The sequence below is a fragment of the Xenopus laevis genome, chromosome 1L (genome assembly GCF_017654675.1).
Source record: "Xenopus laevis strain J_2021 chromosome 1L, Xenopus_laevis_v10.1, whole genome shotgun sequence".
Taxonomy (NCBI): domain Eukaryota; kingdom Metazoa; phylum Chordata; class Amphibia; order Anura; family Pipidae; genus Xenopus; species Xenopus laevis.
Window position 1 is genome coordinate 43,482,517 of NC_054371.1, and position 22,066 is coordinate 43,504,582.

At 41.0% G+C, this 22,066-nt stretch overlaps 2 protein-coding genes across 4 annotated transcripts in view; one reads left to right on the forward strand and one right to left on the reverse strand.

The window, feature by feature from the left end:
- sgcz.L (sarcoglycan zeta L homeolog) overlaps positions 1 to 22,066 on the reverse strand; it is a 433,181-nt gene that overhangs the window by 330,403 nt on the left and 80,712 nt on the right. The gene's annotated exons all lie outside the window — the stretch shown is intronic.
- LOC121402375 lies at positions 15,697 to 19,509 on the forward strand. 2 transcript variants are annotated; one of them, XM_041589031.1, is made up of 3 exons: positions 15,697 to 16,689; positions 19,036 to 19,074; positions 19,160 to 19,509. In XM_041589031.1, the coding sequence occupies exons 1-2, from the start codon at positions 15,914 to 15,916 to the stop codon at positions 19,037 to 19,039; spliced, it is 780 nt and encodes a 259-aa protein (XP_041444965.1). In that variant the 5' UTR covers positions 15,697 to 15,913; the 3' UTR covers positions 19,040 to 19,074; positions 19,160 to 19,509. The 2 variants fall into 2 exon arrangements, with proteins under 2 accessions (XP_041444965.1, XP_041444964.1); XM_041589030.1 differs by having other exon boundaries at positions 19,036 to 19,509.

Consider the following 22,066-nt stretch of genomic DNA (forward strand, 5'->3'; position numbering starts at 1 on the left):
CTCAGTAGTTTCAGTACTAAAAGTCTTGACCTTGGATCCTTTTGAGCCATTGGAGGCTATTTCATTATGGGTTTTTTTCCTGGTAGCTATGGCTTGCACTTCAAGAGTGGGGGAGCTACAGGCGCTTTCCTTTGGTTCAGGCCAGATCTTGTTTCTACACAATAGAGTTAAAGCTAGATAAGTCTTTTCTACCTAAGGTGGTGTCACCCATTCATTTGAAGAAGGAAGTTATACTCCCTATATTAAAATCGGATAATGCAGAGGTGGAAGAGATGCACAAGATTGATCCAGTACGTTGTCGCTATCTAGAGGTTACAAGTACCTTCAGGAAATCAGAAAGACTGTTCATAGTCCCAGCAGGTTGTCATAAGGTACAGGCGGCTTCATCTTCAACCAACAGTAGATGGATCTGCATATGTATCTCAAGAGCATACCAATCTCAGGGCAAGCTAGCTCCAGAAGGTTTGAGGGCTCATTCTTCTAAAACAGCATTGGCGGAGGTTCCAACTTCACAGATTTGCGAAGTAGCTTCCTGGTGTTCGGCTAAAACCTTCATTAAACATTATTCTCTGGATGTTTCGGTCTCCGGTAATCATGCTTTTGCAGCAGGGACTCACCTTGCTTTTATATCTTATATTAAAGTCTTTTGCATTATATGGGATTTTGACGAGTTGTTTTTTCCCACCCTAAAATTTTTGATGGCTTGGTTAATCCAGGTGTAATGCTGATATGGAGTGACCAGGAAAAGGGAGAATTGTTTTCATACTTACCGTAATTCTCCTTTCCTGGTCACTTTCCATATCAGCATCCCCCAACCTTGTAGGCAAAATTGGTATTAGACGATTCAGGTGAGTCTCGAGGGGACCTTTAAGAGTTTGGACAGGGAGGGACTGTCTGGTCTAGGGGCAGGGATGGCCTCCAGTAGAGATGTCGCGAACTGTTCGCCGGCGAACTTGTTCGCGCGAACATCGGGTGTTCGCGCTCGCCGGAAGTTCGCGAACGTCGCGCGACGTTCGCCATTTTGGGTTCGCCATTGTTGGCGCTTTTTTTTGCCCTCTCACCCTAGACCAGCAGGTACATGGCAGCCAATCAGGAAGCTCTCCCCTGGACCACTCCCCTTCCCTATAAAAACCGAAGCCCTGCAGCGTTTTTTCACTCTGCCTGTGTGTGCTGAAGAGATAGTGTAGGGAGAGAGCTGCTGCCTGTTAGTGATTTCAGGGACAGTTGAAAGTTTGCTGGCTAGTAATCGTTTTGATACTGCTCTGTTATTGGAGGGACAGAAGTCTGCAGGGGTTTGAGGGACATTTAAGCTTAGGTAGCTTTGCTGGCTAGTAATCTACCTTCTACTGCAGTGCTCTGTATGTAGCTGCAGTGGGCAGCTGTCCTGCTTCTGATCTCATCTGCTGACTGCTGCAATAACAGTAGTCCTTGTAAGGACTGCTTTTATTTATTTTTTTGTTGTTTTACTACTACTACTACTACTACTACTACTATAAGAGCCCAGTGCTATTAGTCTAGCAGTGTTGGGGAGTGGGACTGGTGTGCTAATCTGCTGCTCCTAGTAGTTCAGCAGCACCAACTTTAATTTTTTTTTTTTAATATTCATTTTTTTTTATTTTACTTTTTTTATTTTACTACCGCTGTAGTAGTGTATAAGTTGACCTTTTAGGCATTATTTGCCCTGTAGGCATTATTTGCACACTGTTTTCTTCAACCCGCCATCTAGCTGTGTGACCTTGTTCACATTCTGTCTAAATATCCATAATATTACCGTCTCCAGAAAAAACACCGGAGTGACTTTTTTCAAGCAGCCATAATATATTTTACGTAATCCGTATCCACCGCTGTAGTAGTGTATACGTTGACCTTGTAGGCATTATTTGCACACTGTTTTCTTCAACCCGCCATCTAGCTGTGTGACCTTGTTCACATTCTGTCTAAATATCCATAATATTACCGTCTCCAGAAAAAACGCCGGAGTGACTTTTTTCAAGCAGCCATAATATATTTTACGTAATCCGTATCCACCGCTGTAGTAGTGTATACGTTGACCTTGTAGGCATTATTTGCACACTGTTTTCTTCAACCCGCCATCTAGCTGTGTGACCTTGTTCACATTCTGTCTAAATATCCATAATATTACCGTCTCCAGAAAAAACACCGGAGTGACTTTTTTCAAGCAGCCATAATATATTTTACGTAATCCGTATCCACCGCTGTAGTAGTGTATACGTTGACCTTGTAGGCATTATTTGCACACTGTTTTCTTCAACCCGCCATCTAGCTGTGTGACCTTGTTCACATTCTGTCTAAATATCCATAATATTACCGTCTCCAGAAAAAACACCGGAGTGACTTTTTTCAAGCAGCCATAATATATTTTACGTAATCCGTATCCACTGCTGTAGTAGTGTATACGTTGACCTTGTAGGCATTATTTGCACACTGTTTTCTTCAACCCGCCATCTAGCTGTGTGACCTTGTTCACATTCTGTCTAAATATCCATAATATTACCGTCTCCAGAAAAAACACCGGAGTGACTTTTTTCAAGCAGCATTCATATATTTTACGTAATCCGTATCCACCGCTGTAGTAGTGTATACGTTGACCTTGTAGGCATTATTTGCACAGTGTTTTCTTCAACCCGCCATCTAGCTGTGTGACCTTGTTCACATTTTGTCTAAATATTGATAATATTATCGTCTCTAGAAAAACCACTTGAGTTACTTTTTTTCAAGCAGCATTCATATATTTTACGTAATCCGTATCCACCGCTGTAGTAGTGTATACGTTGACCTTGTAGGCATTATTTGCACAGTGTTTTCTTCAACCCGCCATCTAGCTGTGTGACCTTGTTCACATTTTGTCTAAATATTGATAATATTATCGTCTCTAGAAAAACCACTTGAGTTACTTTTTTTCAAGCAGCATTCATATATTTTACGTAATCCGTATCCACCGCTGTAGTAGTGTATACGTTGACCTTGTAGGCATTATTTGCACACTGTTTTCTTCAACCCGCCATCTAGCTGTGTGACCTTGTTCACATTCTGTCTAAATATCCATAATATTACCGTCTCCAGAAAAAACACCGGAGTGACTTTTTTCAAGCAGCCATAATATATTTTACGTAATCCGTATCCACCGCTGTAGTAGTGTATACGTTGACCTTGTAGGCATTATTTGCACACTGTTTTCTTCAACCCGCCATCTAGCTGTGTGAGCTTGTTCACATTTTGTCTAAATATTGATAATATTATCGTCTCTAGAAAAACCACTTGAGTTACTTTTTTTCAAGCAGCATTCATATATTTTACGTAATCCGTATCCACCGCTGTAGTAGTGTATACGTTGACCTTGTAGGCATTATTTGCACACTGTTTTCTTCAACCCGCCATCTAGCTGTGTGACCTTGTTCACATTTTGTCTAAATATTGATAATATTATCGTCTCTAGAAAAACCACTTGAGTTACTTTTTTTCAAGCAGCATTCATATATTTTACGTAATCCGTATCCACCGCTGTAGTAGTGTATACGTTGACCTTGTAGGCATTATTTGCACACTGTTTTCTTCAACCCGCCATCTAGCTGTGTGTATTATCGTTTCCAGAAAAACCAACTGAGTTTTTGTTGTTGTTGTTGTTTTTTTAAAAATAATGCCAGGCAAAGGCAGGCCGCCACGCAGAGGCCGTGCTAGGGGCCGTGCTGCTATGCAATCCTGTGGCCCTAGCAAATTGCCCAGTTTTAAAAAGCCAATGACCCTGAACTCCCAAAATGCTGAAGAGGTAGTTGACTGGCTTACACAGCACACCCCATCCTCTACCGTTTCTAACTTTACCACAACATCCTCCTCATCCTCCACTGCTATGGCCACCCCACGTAACACTTCCTCCACCACCGGTGCCCCTTCTTCACTGGGGTCAGAGGAGTTATTTTCCCATGAGTTTCTTGAACTGAGTAATGCGCAACCATTATTGCCAGAAGAAGATGAAGGAGATGAGGACCTTACACCAGATTTAATTCTGGCAGAGAACACGATAGAGATGGACATAATGAGTGATGAGGAGGAGGTCCCCGCTGCTGCTTCCTTCTGTGATGTGTCAGAAGAAATTGATGCATCTGAGGAGAATGATGATGAGGAGATTGATGTTTTGTGGGTGCCTAGTAGAAGAGAGCAAGAGGAGGGTAGTTCAGATGGAGAGACGGAGAGTCAGAGAGGCAGTAGGAGAATAAGACTTAGAAGAAGCAGGGAGGACAGCCCGCAGGGATCAGTAGGGCAACAACATGTATCGGCACCTGTGTTCAGCCGGCCAACGCACCCGCCATTGCCGCCAATGCCGCCAACTTCTACTGTTACCGCCAGATCGCACACTTCCAAAAAGTCAGCAGTGTGGGATTTTTTTAATGTGTGTGCCTCTGACAAAAGCATTGTAATTTGCAATGAGTGCAGTCAGAAACTGAGCCTTGGTAAGCCCAACAGCCACATAGGTACAACTTCTATGCGAAGGCACATGAGCGGCAAGCACAAAGCACTTTGGGAGCAACACCTCAAAGGCAACAGGCAAACTAAAAGCCACACTCCTTCTGGTCCAGCATCTTACTGCTCTACCTCTGCTCTCCTTGACCCGTCTGAACCACCCTCCACTCCGCCTTCCACCTTGACCACCTGTTCCCATTCCCAGTCATCTGCCACCAGCCAAGTTTCTGTGAAGGCCATGTTTGAGCGTAAGAAGCCAATGTCTGACTGTCACCCCCTTGCCCGGCGTCTGACAGCTGGCTTGTCTGCACTCTTAGCCCGCCAGCTTTTACCATACCAGCTGGTGGACTCTGAGGCCTTCCGCAAATTTGTAGCAATTGGGACACCGCAGTGGAAGGTACCCAGCCGCAATTTTTTTTCTAAAAAGGGAATACCACACCTGTACCAACATGTGCAGAGCCAAGTTACCGCATCTCTGTCACTTAGTGTTGGGCCAAAGGTCCATATGACTACTGACGCATGGTCCTCCAAGCATGGTCAGGGCAGGTATGTCACCTACACTGCCCACTGGGTGAACTTGGTAATGGCTGGGAAGCAGGGAATGGGTAGCTCAACAACAACAGTGGAGTTGGTGTCACCGCCACGGATTGCACGCGGTTCTGCCACCACCTCTACTCCTCCATCGCTCTCTACCTCGTCTTCTTCTTCTTCTTACTCTGCTGCTGGGTCCTCCTTCTCCTCCTCCACACCTGTGCACCCCCAGCTCCCCCTAGGCTATTCGACGTGCCAGGTACGCCGTTGTCACGCTGTCTTGGGGATGACGTGCCTGGAAAGCAAAAACCATACCGGATCTGTACTCCTGTCATCTCTGCAGTCACAGGCCGATCGGTGGCTGACCCCACACCAACTGCAGATCGGAAAAGTGGTGTGTGACAATGGAAGCAATCTGTTGGCAGCGTTGAGACTAGGCAATTTAACACATGTGCCCTGCATGGCACATGTGTTAAATTTAATAGTCCAACGTTTTGTCTCAAAGTACCCAGGATTCCAGGACGTTCTCACCCAGTCCAGAAAGGTGTCGGCCCATTTCAGACGTTCCTACACAGCCATGGCACGCCTTGCTGACATTCAGCAGCGCTACAACATGCCAGTCAGGCGTTTGATTTCTGACAGCCAGACTCGCTGGAATTCAACGCTCCTTATGTTGGAACGTCTGCTGCAACAACAAAGGGCCGTCAACGAGTACCTTTTTGAACTGGGTGGTAGGACTGGATCTGCACAGCTGGGGATTTTTTTCCCCCGTTACTGGGTGCTTATGCGCAATGCCTGCAGGCTCATGCGACCTTTTGAAGAGGTGACAAATATGGTCAGTCGCACCGAAGGCACCATCAGCGACCTAATACCCTTCGCTTTCTTCCTGGAGCGTGCCGTGCGACGAGTGACAGATGAGGCTGTAGACCAGCGTGACGAGGAGCTGGAAGCGCACGATTTCTGGTCGGAATCACCAGAACGAACCCAGGCACCTGCTGCAACGCAGGGAGAGGTGCCAGAAGTGGAGTCAGAGGAGGAAGGTGGCTTTGTGGAGGAGGAGGAGGAGGACCAACAGGAGCAGGCTTCCCAGGGGGCTAGTGGTGACCTTTTGGGGACCCCTGGTCTTGTACGTGGCTGGGGGGAGGAGACCGTGGATGATGCAGTCCTTGATAATGAGGAAGCGGAGATGGATAGCTCTGCATCCAACCTTGTGAGAATGGGGTCTTTCATGCTGTCATGCCTGTTGAAGGACCCCCGTATCAAGAGGCTTAAGGAGAAGGACCTGTACTGGGTCGCAACGCTACTAGACCCTCGGTACAAGCATAAAGTGTCAGAAATGTTACCAACATACCACAAGTCCGAAAAGATGCGGCATTTACAAACCAGCCTGCAAAACATGTTGTACAATGCTTTTAAGGGTGATGTCACTTCAGGAACTCATCAACATTCCAGGGGCAGAGGTGCCAGTAATCCTGCCACGAGCACACCTGCAAGGACAAAGCCCTTTGGCCAGTCTGTAACGTCAGACATGCAAATGTTTTTCTGTCCAAGGCAGCGCCACAACCCTTCTGGATCCACCCTCAAAGAACGCCTCGACCGGCAGGTAGCGGACTACCTGGCATTAACTGCAGATATCGACACTCTGAGGAGCGATGAACCCCTGGACTACTGGGTGTGCAGGCTTGATCTGTGGCCAGAGCTGTCACAATTTGCCATGAACCTCTTGTCTTGCCCAGCCTCAAGTGTGCTCTCAGAAAGGACCTTCAGTGCAGCAGGAGGGATTGTAACTGAGAAGAGAACTCGCCTAGGTCACAAAAGTGTCGATTACCTGACCTTTATTAAAATGAATGAGGGGTGGATCTCGGAGGGTTACTGCACGCCGGAAGACTTGTTCTGACTTCTATGCAGCTGTCCTTCTCTTCAAGCCTCATGACTCCACACACAGCTGTCCTTTAGCGTCCTCCTCCTCCCTCCGCCACTGTTACAAACTAGGGTGCAAACCCTACTGGTTTAATTTTTTCTGGCCTCTGTGCTTCAGTGGCTGCAACCAAAAAAACTGGGCAAACAATGTCTACAAGGTCAACGTATGGCAAAAAATGACTATTTTCAGCATTTATATGGCATATTTTTTCTGGCAACTGTGCTTCAGTGGCTGCGTCCAAAAAAATGCATATTTTCTGCATTTATATGGCATAATTTTTCTGGCCTCTGTGCTTCAGTGGCTGCAACCAAAAAAATTTATATTTTCAGCATTTATATGGCATAATTTTTCTGGCAACTGTGCTTCAGTGGCTGCGACCAAAAAAATGCATATTTTCAGCATTTATATGGCATAATTTTTCTGGCCTCTGTGCTTCAGTGGCTGCAACCAAAAAAATTTATATTTTCAGCATTTATATGGCATAATTTTTCTGGCCTCTGTGCTTCAGTGGCTGCAACCAAAAAAATGCATATTTTCAGCATTTATATGGCATAATTTTTCTGGCAACTGTGCTTCAGTGGCTGCGACCAAAAAAATGACTATTTTCAGCATTTATATGGCATATTTTTTATGGCCTCTGTGCTTCAGTGGCTGCGGCCAAAAAAACTGGGCAAACAATGCCTACAAGGTCAACGTCGTTGACCTTGTAGGCATTGTTTGCCCAGTTTTTTTGGCCGCAGCCACTGAAGCACAGAGGCCATAAAAAATATGCCATATAAATGCTGAAAATAGTAATTTTTTGCCATACGTTGACTCAACGTATATGGCAAAAAATGACTATTTTCAGCATTTATATGGCATATTTTTTCTGGCCTCTGTGCTTCAGTGGCTGCGACCAAAAAAACTGGGCAAACAATGCCTACAAGGTCAACGTATGGCAAAAAATGACTATTTTCAGCATTTATATGGCATATTTTTTCTGGCAACTGTGCTTCAGTGGCTGCAACCAAAAAAACTGGGCAAACAATGTCTACAAGGTCAACGTATGGCGAAAAATGACTATTTTCAGCATTTATATGGCATATTTTTTATGGCAACTGTGCTTCAGTGGCTGCGTCCAAAAAAACTGGGCAAACAATGCCTACAAGGTCAACGTATGGCAGTTGTTTAAAGAGAACAGTAGATTACTAGCCAGCAAAGCTACCTAAGCTAAAATGTCCCTCAAATCCCTGCAGACTTCTGTCCCTCCAATACAGAGCAGTATCAAGCAGATTACTAGCCAGCAAACTTACTATCATCTGTCCCTGAAATCACTAACAGCTCTCCCCCTACACTATCTCTTCCAAGCACACACAGGCAGATTTTTCAGATACATTTTTGCCCTTGATCCCCCTCTGGCATGCCACTGTCCAGGTCGTTGCACCCTTTAAACAACTTTAAAATCATTTTTCTGGCCAGAAATGTCTTTTCTAGATGTTAAAGTTCGCCTTCCCATTGAAGTCTATGGGGTTCGCGAACCGTTCGCGAACCGCTCGCGTTTTTGCGCAAGTTCGCGAATATGTTCGCGAACTTTTTTTCCGACGTTCGCTACATCCCTAGCCTCCAGGGTGTAATGCTGATATGGAGAGTGACTAGGAAAGGAGAATTACGGTAAGTATGAAAACAATTATAGCAATTCTCCTTTTTTTCCCCCAGCAACCCATTAGCAGAACAATGGGAAGGAACAGGGTAACCTCCCTGACACAAGATAACAGCTCCATGGTAGATATGAGAATAACATTCAATAGTAAAAATCCCAAAGCAAATTCTACAATTACATTGAATTGGAGAAACAATAGCTTATCTGAAAACAGTTCTATTGTGAAGTGATGGCTCTTTCTGAAAGCATAGGATCGGGATGAAATGCCTACACACCAGTATTGCAACTAAAAATTTACATTTATTCGTTCAAGTATTTTTTGTAATGAAAACAGTGAAATTTAGAAATAAAAACCCAGTGCAGACATGTCAACTACCCTATAGTTGCTATAAATCTCCCTCATTTAAGGCTTTCTCGCCGAGTCAACGTGTGGCAGATTAGAGGGTAGAGAACAGTTGCTGTATTAAACTCAAGCAACCTAGTACCCTCTGTTTCATTTAATTCATATCATAATTCAAAGAAGCCTCTCTGAACCATATTAAAATATGTGATGTATACTTATTAAATGCAGGTATGTTATTTTCCTCAGCTTAACAAGTTTAACTTTTAGTTTGTCACAGAACAACCAATTCTAAACAACTTTTCAATTGGTCTTCATTATTATTTGTCATAGTTTTGAATTTCTTGCCTTGGTCTTCTAATTCTTTCCTGCATTCAAATGGTGGTCACTGACTCCATCTAAAAAACATATGCTCTGTAAGGCTACCGATTTATTGTTATTGCTACTTTTTATTACTCCTCTTTCTATCCAGGCCTTACCCATTCATATTCCAGTTACTTATTCAAATCAATGCATGGTTGCTAGGGGAATTTGGACCCTAGCATCCAGATTGCTGAAACTGCAATCTGGAGAGCTGCTGAATAAAAATTGAAATAACTCAAAAACCACAAATAATAAAAAAGGAAAACCAATTGCAAATTTTCTCCAAATATCACTCTCTAAATCATACTAAAAGTTAACTCAGAGGTGAACAGCCCCTTTAAGACAAATTTCACTTAATTTCTGCATTGAAAAGAATCACTGCACCCAAAACAACAATCTACATACAGTATGTTGATAAAAATAGTAGTGCTGCAATCTTCAAAACTGTCAAAATTGAATAGAATGATATAATTTTAAAAAAGTATCAGGATAATCCAGAAGAAACAGAGGCAAATCTCTAGAAGTGAAAAATAAATCTTAAATACTGGTACTACTATTTTATAGGGAATTGAGAAACCAAACCAAACAATAGTAATGTTACTTATTGTTGAAATTGTCAACAGATATTGTGAACACGTTTACATTTAAAAATAAAAAAGTGTGACTGTTAATTTGTGGCATAAGCAATTGTACTTGCTGCTTACAAAAAATGTAATAGAGGCAAGCCTAACAGAAAATTCTCTAATTTATTGCTGGCTGAATAAACACCACAATGTTGGATTCAAGTAAAATAATGGTTCACTGAAAAATGAATCTGTGAAAAACAGATATTACCTTTTTGAACGGAACAACAAATAATTCAGGCTAAACTGTATTTTAGAAAATCCATTTTAGTCTGGAATACTCATGATTTACCAATAGAGATATAAGTATGTTTTAAGATGCCATCATTTGTGAGACCTAACTAATTATTCAGTGTAGTTATTTTATTTGTATAGTTTCACTAAGGTTCAGGACACTAACCCAAAAAGAAAAATTACAAATAGTTTCACATAAATAAAGCCAAATACAATAGAGTTCCATGACAAAACTGGACAAGGGTTTAAGATTTTATGAGCTTTCACCTTTTTATTAGATTGTGGCAAACAAAAGAAATACAGGAGTGCTAAATTGATGTACATCTCCTGAGTACTACTGAAATGCAGTTTCTAGGAAACATATAGAAAGCTATTATTTTACAATTTGAAGAGTAGAAAATAGATTAGCAACATATGTTTTTATATATCAAACAGCACCAAATGTAAATAATCAAAGACAGCGACAGTATACTAGGATAAGGAATGTGATATTAAAAATTATATTACAAGATTACAATGATTTATAAAATCTTGTTACCGTATATACTCGAGTATAAGCCGATCCGAGTATAAGCCGAGGTACCTAATTTTACCTACGAAAACTGGGAAAACTTATTGACTCTAGTATAAGCCTAGACACAACTACAGCCCTGTCTCCCAGCAGCGCACATTCCACCAAAGAGACCCCCCCAGCGATCAACCAGACTTCTTTGCAAAGTTGATGGTGACAGAGAATTGCCAAACGGATTACTGTGTGCATTGTCCCACTGTCCCACTACCATGTGCAGAGGGTGCTGTGTGATATTACCATCACGGTTAATCTTTCGTATAACCAACAGAGGGTGCTGTGTGATATTGCCATCACTGTTATTCTTTCATATAACCAACAGAGGGCGCTGTGTGATATTGCAGTGACTGTTATTCTTTCATATAACCTACAGAGGGCGCTGTGTGATATTGCAGTCACTGTTAATCTTTCATATAACCAACAGATGGCGCTGTGTGATATTGCAGTCACTGTTATTCTTTGATATAACCAACAGAGGGCGCACTGTTATTCTTTGATATAACCAACAGAGGGTGCTGTGTGATATTGCAGTCACTGTTATTCTTTCATATAACCAACAGATGGAGCTGTGTGATATTGCAGTCACTGTTATTCTTTCATATAACCAACAGAGGGCGCACTGTTATTCTTTGATATAACCAACAGATGGCGCTGTGTGATATTGCAGTCACTGTTATTCTTTCATATAACCAACAGAGGGCGCACTGTTATTCTTTGATATAACCAACAGAGGGCGCTGTGTGATATTGCAGTCACTGTTATTCTTTGATATAACCAACAGAGGGCTCACTGTTATTCTTTCATATAACCAACAGAGGGTGCTGTGTGATTTTGCAGTCACTGTTATTCTTTGATATAACCAACAGAGGGCGCACTGTTATTCTTTCATATAACCAACAGAGGGCATTGTGGGATATTGCATTCTCTCCCCAAGTGAACTGTTGGTATAGGAATGATTAAAAGTGACTGCAATCTCAGCTACTGCCTGCTGACCCGAGTATAAGCCGAGGTAGACTTTTTCAGCACATTTTGGATGCTGAAAAACTCGGCTTATACTCGGGTATATACGGTAAATGGATATTTTACAGAGTATTTTATAAAGATACATTTGAAGCAGAAGCCCCAGAAGTTGTGCTTTAGAGACCTGAAAAGCTTAGAGCAAGGTTTTAGTTTAGATTATTTCGTTTAAAATACCAATAGACCCCCCCCTCTGATGCACTGCCAGATAATTTTGTTACTGTAGTATAAGGGTAAGGCCACACGAGGAGATTCGGGAGATTTTGTCGCCTGGAAACTAATCGCCTCATCTTCTGAGCGACTATCTCCCCGAACTGCCTCAGCGTTTTTCCCCATAGGCTACAATGAAAAGTCGCAGCGATGCAACTATTGGGCCACACCTAGAGCCAGGAGGGGCTTGGGCTCTGTCATGCCACTACTTAATTTTGTGAAAATTTCTTCTTTAAGTTCTCATATTATCTATCAGTAACCCAATGTGGATGTTTTCCTGAATGTACTGTTATATTGGGGTTTCTGTACCTTTATACAGTATAAATGTGAGAGTCAGCATTATATCCATTTATGTTAATGCTTAATTCAGGGAATGTTTCCAATCACCATTGAGGTCAGGAATATTTTTTTTTCCTCTTAAAGGTGAATAAAGGCAAAAAAATAAAATCCCATTTTTACTTTCTTTAATGAAAAAGAAATCTATCTCCGATATACTTTAATTAAAAAATTTTAACTGCTTTTATAATAAACCTGACGGTATGCATTGAAATTCCGCCTTCATTTTACTTGCTCTGACCAGTAACGGAACTTGGTGGGGGCAGGCCCGGGCCCTCCCCCTCCCCCTCCCTCGTCTGCGTCCCCCTCCCTCGTCTGCGTGGTTTTTCGCTGCAGCTGACTCCAGCCGACTGCAGCGCATGCGATTTTCCGGGGGGGGGGGGCCTGCGGGGGTGCGGGCTCTGGCCCAGTTGCACCCCTGCTCCCCCGGTAATTACGCCCCTGGCTCTGACTGCTGAGGATAGGAAACTTCAGACGGCCCCTAACTGCTCTGCAGGGACACAATCATACTTTAAAATGGCAGGGGGTAGCCCCCCCACCTTACTACACAGAACTTGAGTAGCTTTGTTTGTTTCCCTGTAGAGCAGCCGGTGACCGTGCAGAGATTTATATCCACAGGCCTAGGGCAGTCAGCATATTCTGATTATTAATCAGTCTTGCTGTATCAGCTATTATGGCAGAAATTATTTGACTTGTGCTGTTTTGATAACTTATGATGATCCCTAAGTGTAACCTCCAAACAGATGCCCAGACCAAACTGAGCATGGGCGTGGTCTTGCAAAGATGTTTAACAAAGTAACAAGATGATGACCCCTGCAGCCAAATTTGAAAACATAAATCATTTGTTTAATTCGGCTTCTGGTGCAGTAAGTTTATATTTAGTATACAAAATACAGCATTTCTAGCATTATTCTATTTTAGACTTTAGTTCTCCTTTAAGGTATAATTGGCAGTGGCTTCAGGCTGGGTTTTTTTGCCTTCCTCTTGATCAAACAGTGGGTATATGATAATGTTTTTCATTTTATTTGTCACAGCAGCAGTAAGACCTTGAGTACTGCACCGGATATTTTAGAAGAGGGAGAAAGGAGGTTCTCTTATGTGACTGCATGGTGGGTTGATTGTTACAGATGCTACTACTGGTTAGGTGACAGCCTGCTTGGATTTCCTATCATCGAGACACTGGGCCGGCAATAGGGCTGATGAACAGTGATGGGTGAATTTCTCCCATTTCGGTTCGCCGGAAAATTCCAGATTTTCCTGCAAAATTTGTGAAACGGTGAAAAATTCACAAAATTATCGTGAAAATCGAAATGGACATGAACGACATTTCAGACGCGCATCCAAAATTGGACATGTGTCCGAAAAGTCGCTTGTGTCAATTTTGCCGCTGGCATTAAAGTCAATGGGCATCCGAATAGTGTTGACGGGCAGCGATTTTGACGCGATCCACTTTACGGACGCGCCTCCAAAATATTTTTTCTCCGCCAGCGGAATGTGTAAATTTGCCGCAAATTCATGACAGACAAATTAATTCGCCCATCACTACTGCTGAACTCTCATGGTGGGAGATGCTGGTGGTTTGATTTTGTGCAAAGTAGTAGTAGCTCACGCACACCTGTTCTGTGTAGATAATTCCAATTTCCTTGGTGCACAGTGATAGAGGTAACCGGCAACCTCAAATCTGATACTAAGAAAAGGCACACTGGCACACAAGCTGTGAATGCAGGTGAACACCTTGCAAAGATTTATTACCGGAAGTGCAACGTTTCGGGGCAAGCCCCTTTGTCAAGCATACAGGATCTGTGTAAGGTGGTACATTTATAGGTGATTCAATCAGTTAATTGACAGGTGCAATCAATTAGTGAAATTAAACAATTGTTTAAACAGCAATTAGCTAATAGCATTTAGTTACTGTGATGCAAATACAATGAAAAAGCATATAAAAAAAGTCTTATAGTTCTCTGAAACGAATAATGAAAAAGAAAAAAATGAAAAAGAAATTAACCCAAGGCTTTGGTTCATTTCCCGTATAATAAAAGTTCAAAGTCCAGTGGGAAACCTTATAAGCCCAATTTTCTAATGTAGCAAGAAAATATTTCAACAGTGTTGCAGTACCTAAAAAACAAACATGGACATAAAAATGGTTACAAAATGTAACTATAAATTCTTACCCTGTCTGAAGGAAAAAATAGAAGAATACCTGTCCCTGCATCAGGAAATTTGCACATAGTTTTCTTATCTGGAAAAATTAAACAAAGAGAGTTAGAACACCCAGAAAAAGATAAATTCATAAATAGCAAGCCATACTGAACTCTTCATTAAGCCCTTTTGGATATTTAGTTTGGAGTAACCAGATCCAATAGCATTCTCTCTGTAATAAAATTCTCTTTTTATCCTGTCCTTGTTGTATTCTTATTTTCTCTAAAACCTGCCAACGGAGTTGTGCTACTCTGTGGCAGTTTGTGAAAAAATGTTTGGCAAGCCATGTTTCTTTCTTATATTTACTTGAAGCTGTTAGCTCGACATTTTCACTTTTTTGGGGTTGATAATTGCGGATAGTCGATTTATGTTCATTTAGCCTTGTTTTTATGGGTCTCGAAGTCTGCCCTATATAGGCTAGGCCGCATGGACATTTAATGCAGTAAATCACGTCTGAACTATCGCATGTGAAAAATCCATTGATTTCATGTTTCGTACCCTGCTGCGGGTGTGTAACTGTGTTGCCAGGGATTATTCCGTTACAGTGTCCGCAATTCCTGCAGGGAAAAGTGCCTTTATTGTGCGTTAAATCACCCATCTGTAGCTTACGTTTCTGAGGTTTAATTAGTTGTCCAATATTCTTACCCCTTCTGTAAGAAAAAAGAGGGGGAGCCTGGAACATATGCCCAAATTTTGCATCCATTTTTAGTATATCCCAATGTTTTAAGATAGTATTACGAATGGCCTTAGAATTTTTATCATAAGAACTAACAAAAGGGATTCGTGATGTTGTGGATGTAGATGGAAGCTTTTTTTTGGTTAGTAGTTTATCCCTAGGGATTCTACGTACCTCCTCATATTTTTCTTGTAGGCTTTCTATATTGTGTCCTTTTTCTTTAAATTTTTTAATCATTTTAGTTGCCTCAGCTTCGTATAGGTCATCCGTAGATGCAATGCGTCTTGCTCGTAAAAATTGGCTTTTTGGGAGACCTTTTACTAAGCCAGGTGGATGAAAACTATCACTAGGTAATAGATTATTTCTGTCCGTGGGCTTAGTGAACACGCTTGTAACAAATGCTGCACCTGTAGATTGAATATTCACATCCAAAAAGTGTATGTCTTTGGGGCTAAATTCTAGGGTGAATTTAATCGAAGCATGTACTTCATTGAGATATCTGAGAAAATTCTCCAAGGTTTCACGGCTGCCTGACCAAAGGGCTTGCCCCGAAACGTTGCACTTCCGGTAATAAATCTTTGCAAGGTGTTCACCTGCATTCACAGCTTGTGTGCCAGTGTGCCTTTTCTTAGTATCAGATTTGAGGTTGCCGGTTACCTCTATCACTGTGCACCAAGGAAATTGGAATTATCTACACAGAACAGGTGTGCGTGAGCTACTACTACTTTGTACTGATCGTTCGGCTACAAGCTCTCAGCACCCTGCTACTATACCGCTATGTCATTTGCGGACATTGCCGCAACTACGGATCGTCGGGCTGACACTTTTTGCTTCTCTGAGGCTGAGAGAAAGAAAATCCTCAACGCTACACAGAGCCTGCCTACATCTACTACATTAAGTGGGACAGAAATTCTCCGTAAATTGGAAAACCTTAAACGCAGGGAAATATCATGGGCATTGCATATGTCCTCCCTTGCCGAATATGCCAAAGCTCAACGGATCCCACGAGGACTGCGGGTCATGCTACAACCTGCACTTTTCAAGGACAACCAGGAGTTTCTGCAGAAGTGGCAAGGAATACTGAATCGCTGCAGTTTGGACCTGATAACCCTTACCATACAACAGTTGCAGACAGGAACGAAAGAGTTAAAGCAGCAACTACATACCATGGAGGAAGAATATCGCAACAGCGCAGAATCCAATGCCATGATGCTGAGAGAGTTGGAAGTAAAGATGGAGCGGTTACAGCGCGACATCCTGGAGGTAAAGCTTCGCAAATTCAGAAGAGACACCATCGATTACAGCAAGGGGGAGGTCTATTCCTGGAAAGATTACAGGCGCACTACGCGAAGATACCGCACCTCATCTGCGATCTCAACAGACAGAGCATCCGAACAATCGCTGGAACTGTCACAGTCATCGCCAGCTGGATCACAGCACTCTGCGGTCTCTTTTTTAGGAGGAGGTCGGCGCACACAAAACGCAAAACCAGGAGGGGAAGAAAGGCACGAGACAGCGTCCCAACAAACCACGCGGAAGAAAACGAACCGCAGGTAAATACTATCTTCAACCTCTCTCAATACAGTCCCAGCAAGTTTGAACTTTCAGCACTTAGTAAAGGACTGAACTTTGTGCCATCTTTCACGGCCCCCTCATTCCCTACACTCGTGGATCTGTTTAAGTTTGTAAGATCACTTAAATTGAAGGCATATTTTTGCGATAGGCCTTCTATTACACCCAACGATAAAACTGTGGCTGCATTAAAAAATAAATTGGGCTCAAAAAGTAATTTTGTGCCCCCGGGCAATTTCCATGCAATTGAGGCATTTGAAACAGTGGTGACGTTGGATGTTAATAGAATCTTACAGAAACAAAATAAAAAAGAAAGATGTAATATCTCTGCAAATGAAAGATTGGCTTTGAAATCATTAAAGGCTAATTCGGATGTAATTATAACAAAAGCCGACAAAGGTGGGGGCATTGTAATGCTTAATACCGCTGACTACAATAAGCAAGCAGAAAGCCATTTGAATAATAATATGCTGTATAAAATGTTAGGAGGCGATCCTACTTTGAAGTTTAAAAACGAGTTGAATGTTTTTCTAAATTCGGCGGTTTTGGAAGGTTTAATTACTGAAGATATATATCGCTTACTATTTAATGCACATCCTAACATTCCATATGTGTATTTCCTGCCTAAGATCCATAAAAGCCAAACAAACCCTCCTTACAGGCCTATCGTTTCCAACGTGAACTCTATATGGCAACCCCTGGCCATTTACATCGATATGTTTTTGCAGGAAATTCTTCCCACTCTAACCACATGCTTAATCGACACCACCGATTTTTTGACTAGGCTAGAGAAGGTAGCATTTCCATCGAGTGATTTCTTTTTCTGTTCTTTAGACGTAAAAGACCTTTTTACGTCTATACCCCATGATGAAGGAATAGAATGCATTCGTTCATACCTGTCCCAGGGGAAATTACCCAGCTATAAAATAAATTTCATCTGTGATTTGTTGGATATTGTACTGAGAAAAAATTACTTCCAATTTAACCAGGATTTTTACTTACAATTGCAAGGCTGCGCCATGGGTGCGAACATGGCACCTGCCTATGCCAACATCTTCATGGATTATTTTGAAAAAAGTTTTATATTTTGCAATAATGAGTACACACAGTACATCCATGATTATATGCGCTACATGGACGACACTTTTTTTCTTTGGTCAGGCAGCCGTGAAACCTTGGAGAATTTTCTCAGATATCTCAATGAAGTACATGCTTCGATTAAATTCACCCTAGAATTTAGCCCCAAAGACATACACTTTTTGGATGTGAATATTCAATCTACAGGTGCAGCATTTGTTACAAGCGTGTTCACTAAGCCCACGGACAGAAATAATCTATTACCTAGTGATAGTTTTCATCCACCTGGCTTAGTAAAAGGTCTCCCAAAAAGCCAATTTTTACGAGCAAGACGCATTGCATCTACGGATGACCTATACGAAGCTGAGGCAACTAAAATGATTAAAAAATTTAAAGAAAAAGGACACAATATAGAAAGCCTACAAGAAAAATATGAGGAGGTACGTAGAATCCCTAGGGATAAACTACTAACCAAAAAAAAGCTTCCATCTACATCCACAACATCACGAATCCCTTTTGTTAGTTCTTATGATAAAAATTCTAAGGCCATTCGTAATACTATCTTAAAACATTGGGATATACTAAAAATGGATGCAAAATTTGGGCATATGTTCCAGGCTCCCCCTCTTTTTTCTTACAGAAGGGGTAAGAATATTGGACAACTAATTAAACCTCAGAAACGTAAGCTACAGATGGGTGATTTAACGCACAATAAAGGCACTTTTCCCTGCAGGAATTGCGGACACTGTAACGGAATAATCCCTGGCAACACAGTTACACACCCGCAGCAGGGTACGAAACATGAAATCAATGGATTTTTCACATGCGATAGTTCAGACGTGATTTACTGCATTAAATGTCCATGCGGCCTAGCCTATATAGGGCAGACTTCGAGACCCATAAAAACAAGGCTAAATGAACATAAATCGACTATCCGCAATTATCAACCCCAAAAAAGTGAAAATGTCGAGCTAACAGCTTCAAGTAAATATAAGAAAGAAACATGGCTTGCCAAACATTTTTTCACAAACTGCCACAGAGTAGCACAACTCCGTTGGCAGGTTTTAGAGAAAATAAGAATACAACAAGGACAGGATAAAAAGAGAATTTTATTACAGAGAGAATGCTATTGGATCTGGTTACTCCAAACTAAATATCCAAAAGGGCTTAATGAAGAGTTCAGTATGGCTTGCTATTTATGAATTTATCTTTTTCTGGGTGTTCTAACTCTCTTTGTTTAATTTTTCCAGATAAGAAAACTATGTGCAAATTTCCTGATGCAGGGACAGGTATTCTTCTATTTTTTCCTTCAGACAGGGTAAGAATTTATAGTTACATTTTGTAACCATTTTTATGTCCATGTTTGTTTTTTAGGTACTGCAACACTGTTGAAATATTTTCTTGCTACATTAGAAAATTGGGCTTATAAGGTTTCCCACTGGACTTTGAACTTTTATTATACGGGAAATGAACCAAAGCCTTGGGTTAATTTCTTTTTCATTTTTTTCTTTTTCATTATTCGTTTCAGAGAACTATAAGACTTTTTTTATATGCTTTTTCATTGTATTTGCATCACAGTAACTAAATGCTATTAGCTAATTGCTGTTTAAACAATTGTTTAATTTCACTAATTGATTGCACCTGTCAATTAACTGATTGAATCACCTATAAATGTACCACCTTACACAGATCCTGTATGCTTGACAAAGGGGCTTGCCCCGAAACGTTGCACTTCAGGTTTGATTTTGTGGCCATCATCTTTGTTGGTAGATGCAGCCTAATACTCAGTGTTGTATATAATGACATAGTGCTGATCTCAAGTCCTCACTGAGGAAAAGCAGAGCACATTAGGGATCCCTTATGGAATTCTGCCTTTAAATATTGCCCTGGGTTAGGCTGACAATTTCCTATTTATTTGATTAAATGTGAATACATGCTGTGACCATTTTAACCCATTTCTGGCTCCTAGTGTTTCATTAAAGTATGTAACAATAGGGTTCAGTGAGATGGCGAGGAGTCAATTAGGGAGTCCCCTTTTCAAGCAAAGAATGAGCATTATCAAAATGTGAGATTAGAGCTCAACACAGAAAAATTCACCCCTTTTTTTAAATTCTAAAAATCTCATAGGAATGTAGAGAAAGTGGGTGAATTTTTCTGTGGTGTTCTTTAATCTCACATTTTAAAAAAATCTGCCCCTAAATGGTAATATAGTTTATTTATAAAGAACCAACATACCCTGCAAGGTCACACTGTGGATGAAATTACAAACAATACCCAGCCCATGAAAGCTTATTCATGGGTGAAGGGAACAAGCTATGAAGACGCGTCCCAATTAAACCTTCTGAAATGTACCTATTACCAGTCCATTTGCAGAAGAAGAGCTGTTAGAAAAAGGAAATGTATATGTAATTGGTTAGTTAGAAGTAAAGGCAGAAGACAAGAGCAGATCATTTTAAGGGTAGCTTGACACCAGCTATGAGTGTGGTCTCTTTCACATACAGTATCAGGAGTGTAATCCCCTAAGGGACAAAGAAAGTTAACATTTATAGTTCACCAAATCTGGCCATACATTAACCATGATTTGTTATAAAACAAAATGCATCCATGTAACATCCATTTTACTACATTTTCATTAACATATTGACCCTAGTAGCAGCAGCTCCCTGCAACTTATTTTATAATAGCTCAGAGAAAGTATCGGACAACAGCTGACTACATACCTTTTTCTTTTGCACATATTTGTGTAACCATAAACAGTAGAATTGAAGATACTGCTGATTTGTTGAACTACTGTCTCATCACAGAGCAATTTGTGAGACTTTTAACCGCCAAAATAACCGCCATTCATAAGATAGCAAACTATCAGTACATTAAGAACTGTTCTAAATCCATGCTACTTCTGTTTCAAAGAAAAGGATTTTGCAAGATGCACTGCATAATTTTTCAATGGATTGAACAGGGATATGTTAACAAAAGAGTGTAAGTCATTGAAACACAAGTTCAATAAAAACCAGCATATCTTCCATCTATGTATTCATGGTGACTACCGTTAGAATTTTGCTTGAATTGATTTTGTATTATCTAAGATTTAGCTACATTGCTGTATCATTTTGCAAGCATACAGAATACAATTTTGTTGCTGGGAAAAATAATATATGATGTCTCTGTGTCAAAAATCAATTGTATTTGTAGCATAAATACAAAAAGCACAGATAAATCATGTTGGTAAAGATGCCAGAATTTAAAAAAAATACATTAAAAATACTATGAAATCTAGGAGGTCTATTTTTAGTGGTTTTTCGAACCACAATGAAACTCAGAAACTCTAAGGACTGAACTCCACAGCGCGTTGAAACCCGATTCGTTGCCAGACAATTTGGCCCTAAAACTGCTGTGATTTATTTAAAAATCCGAATAAACAAAGTACAAATGGAAAAATATGCTGAACTCTGTGCTAAAAATCCAAAAACTTCAAAAAACCTCTAAACATTTGAGGTTTCAGATAATTCCTAGCAAAAAAAAAAAACTAAAACCTCTAAAAGTCCGATTTGATTTAAAGCGATTTAAAAGTAACAGCACAGCTCCCGTTGACTTCTATAGGACCTTGACATCTTTGACCTGGCAAAGTTTTGTATTAAAGTTTTTTGTGTTTTTTACACTTAAAGGACATGTAAACCCCCCACAAAAATTTAATTAGCAAACTGCATCTTTGAAATCTTTAGATAACTGCCATTCTGGTTGTTAAGAGTTTAATAGTAAGGCTGCAGCATCCACTTATTCACTTAGAAATCCTTCTACTCATCTAACCAACTCTGCCCCCTTAATCAGGAATTTTCTTTGGCTGCTGACTTATGAGCATGCTCAGTTCTTCTCAGCTCTGATTACTAAACACACCCTCCAGTCTAAGAGCCAATGAAGAGATATCATTGCTGGTTCCCATAGAAACTAGCTGTCTGATCCTATTTTTTTCTCCTAACCACCTCTCTTGAGCTCAGCTTAACCATTACAGTGCTCAACTCCAGCAGAACTTTTTATAAAAGTATGTTGTGCCTGTGTAAACCTACATTCTACATTGCATGAACTTTACAGCATACATGTCCTGTTTGCAGATGTCAGTGTTGCTGATGATATGTCAGAGGGAAAATGGTCGCCAGGTGAAAGGTGATGTTAGTTTTAGGAAAATGTGATGTGCTGCAAATGTAGGGGTATATGCAGTACAAATAATGTGGCTTGGGTGGGGAAAATGTGCCCAACTTATATACATGGTAGGAAAATGTAGGC

What these genes read in the sequence shown, in the direction of transcription:
- LOC121402375 (XM_041589030.1), top strand. Translation starts at nt 15,914, where the DNA reads ATGTCATTTGCGGACATTGCCGCAACTACGGATCGTCGGGCTGACACT.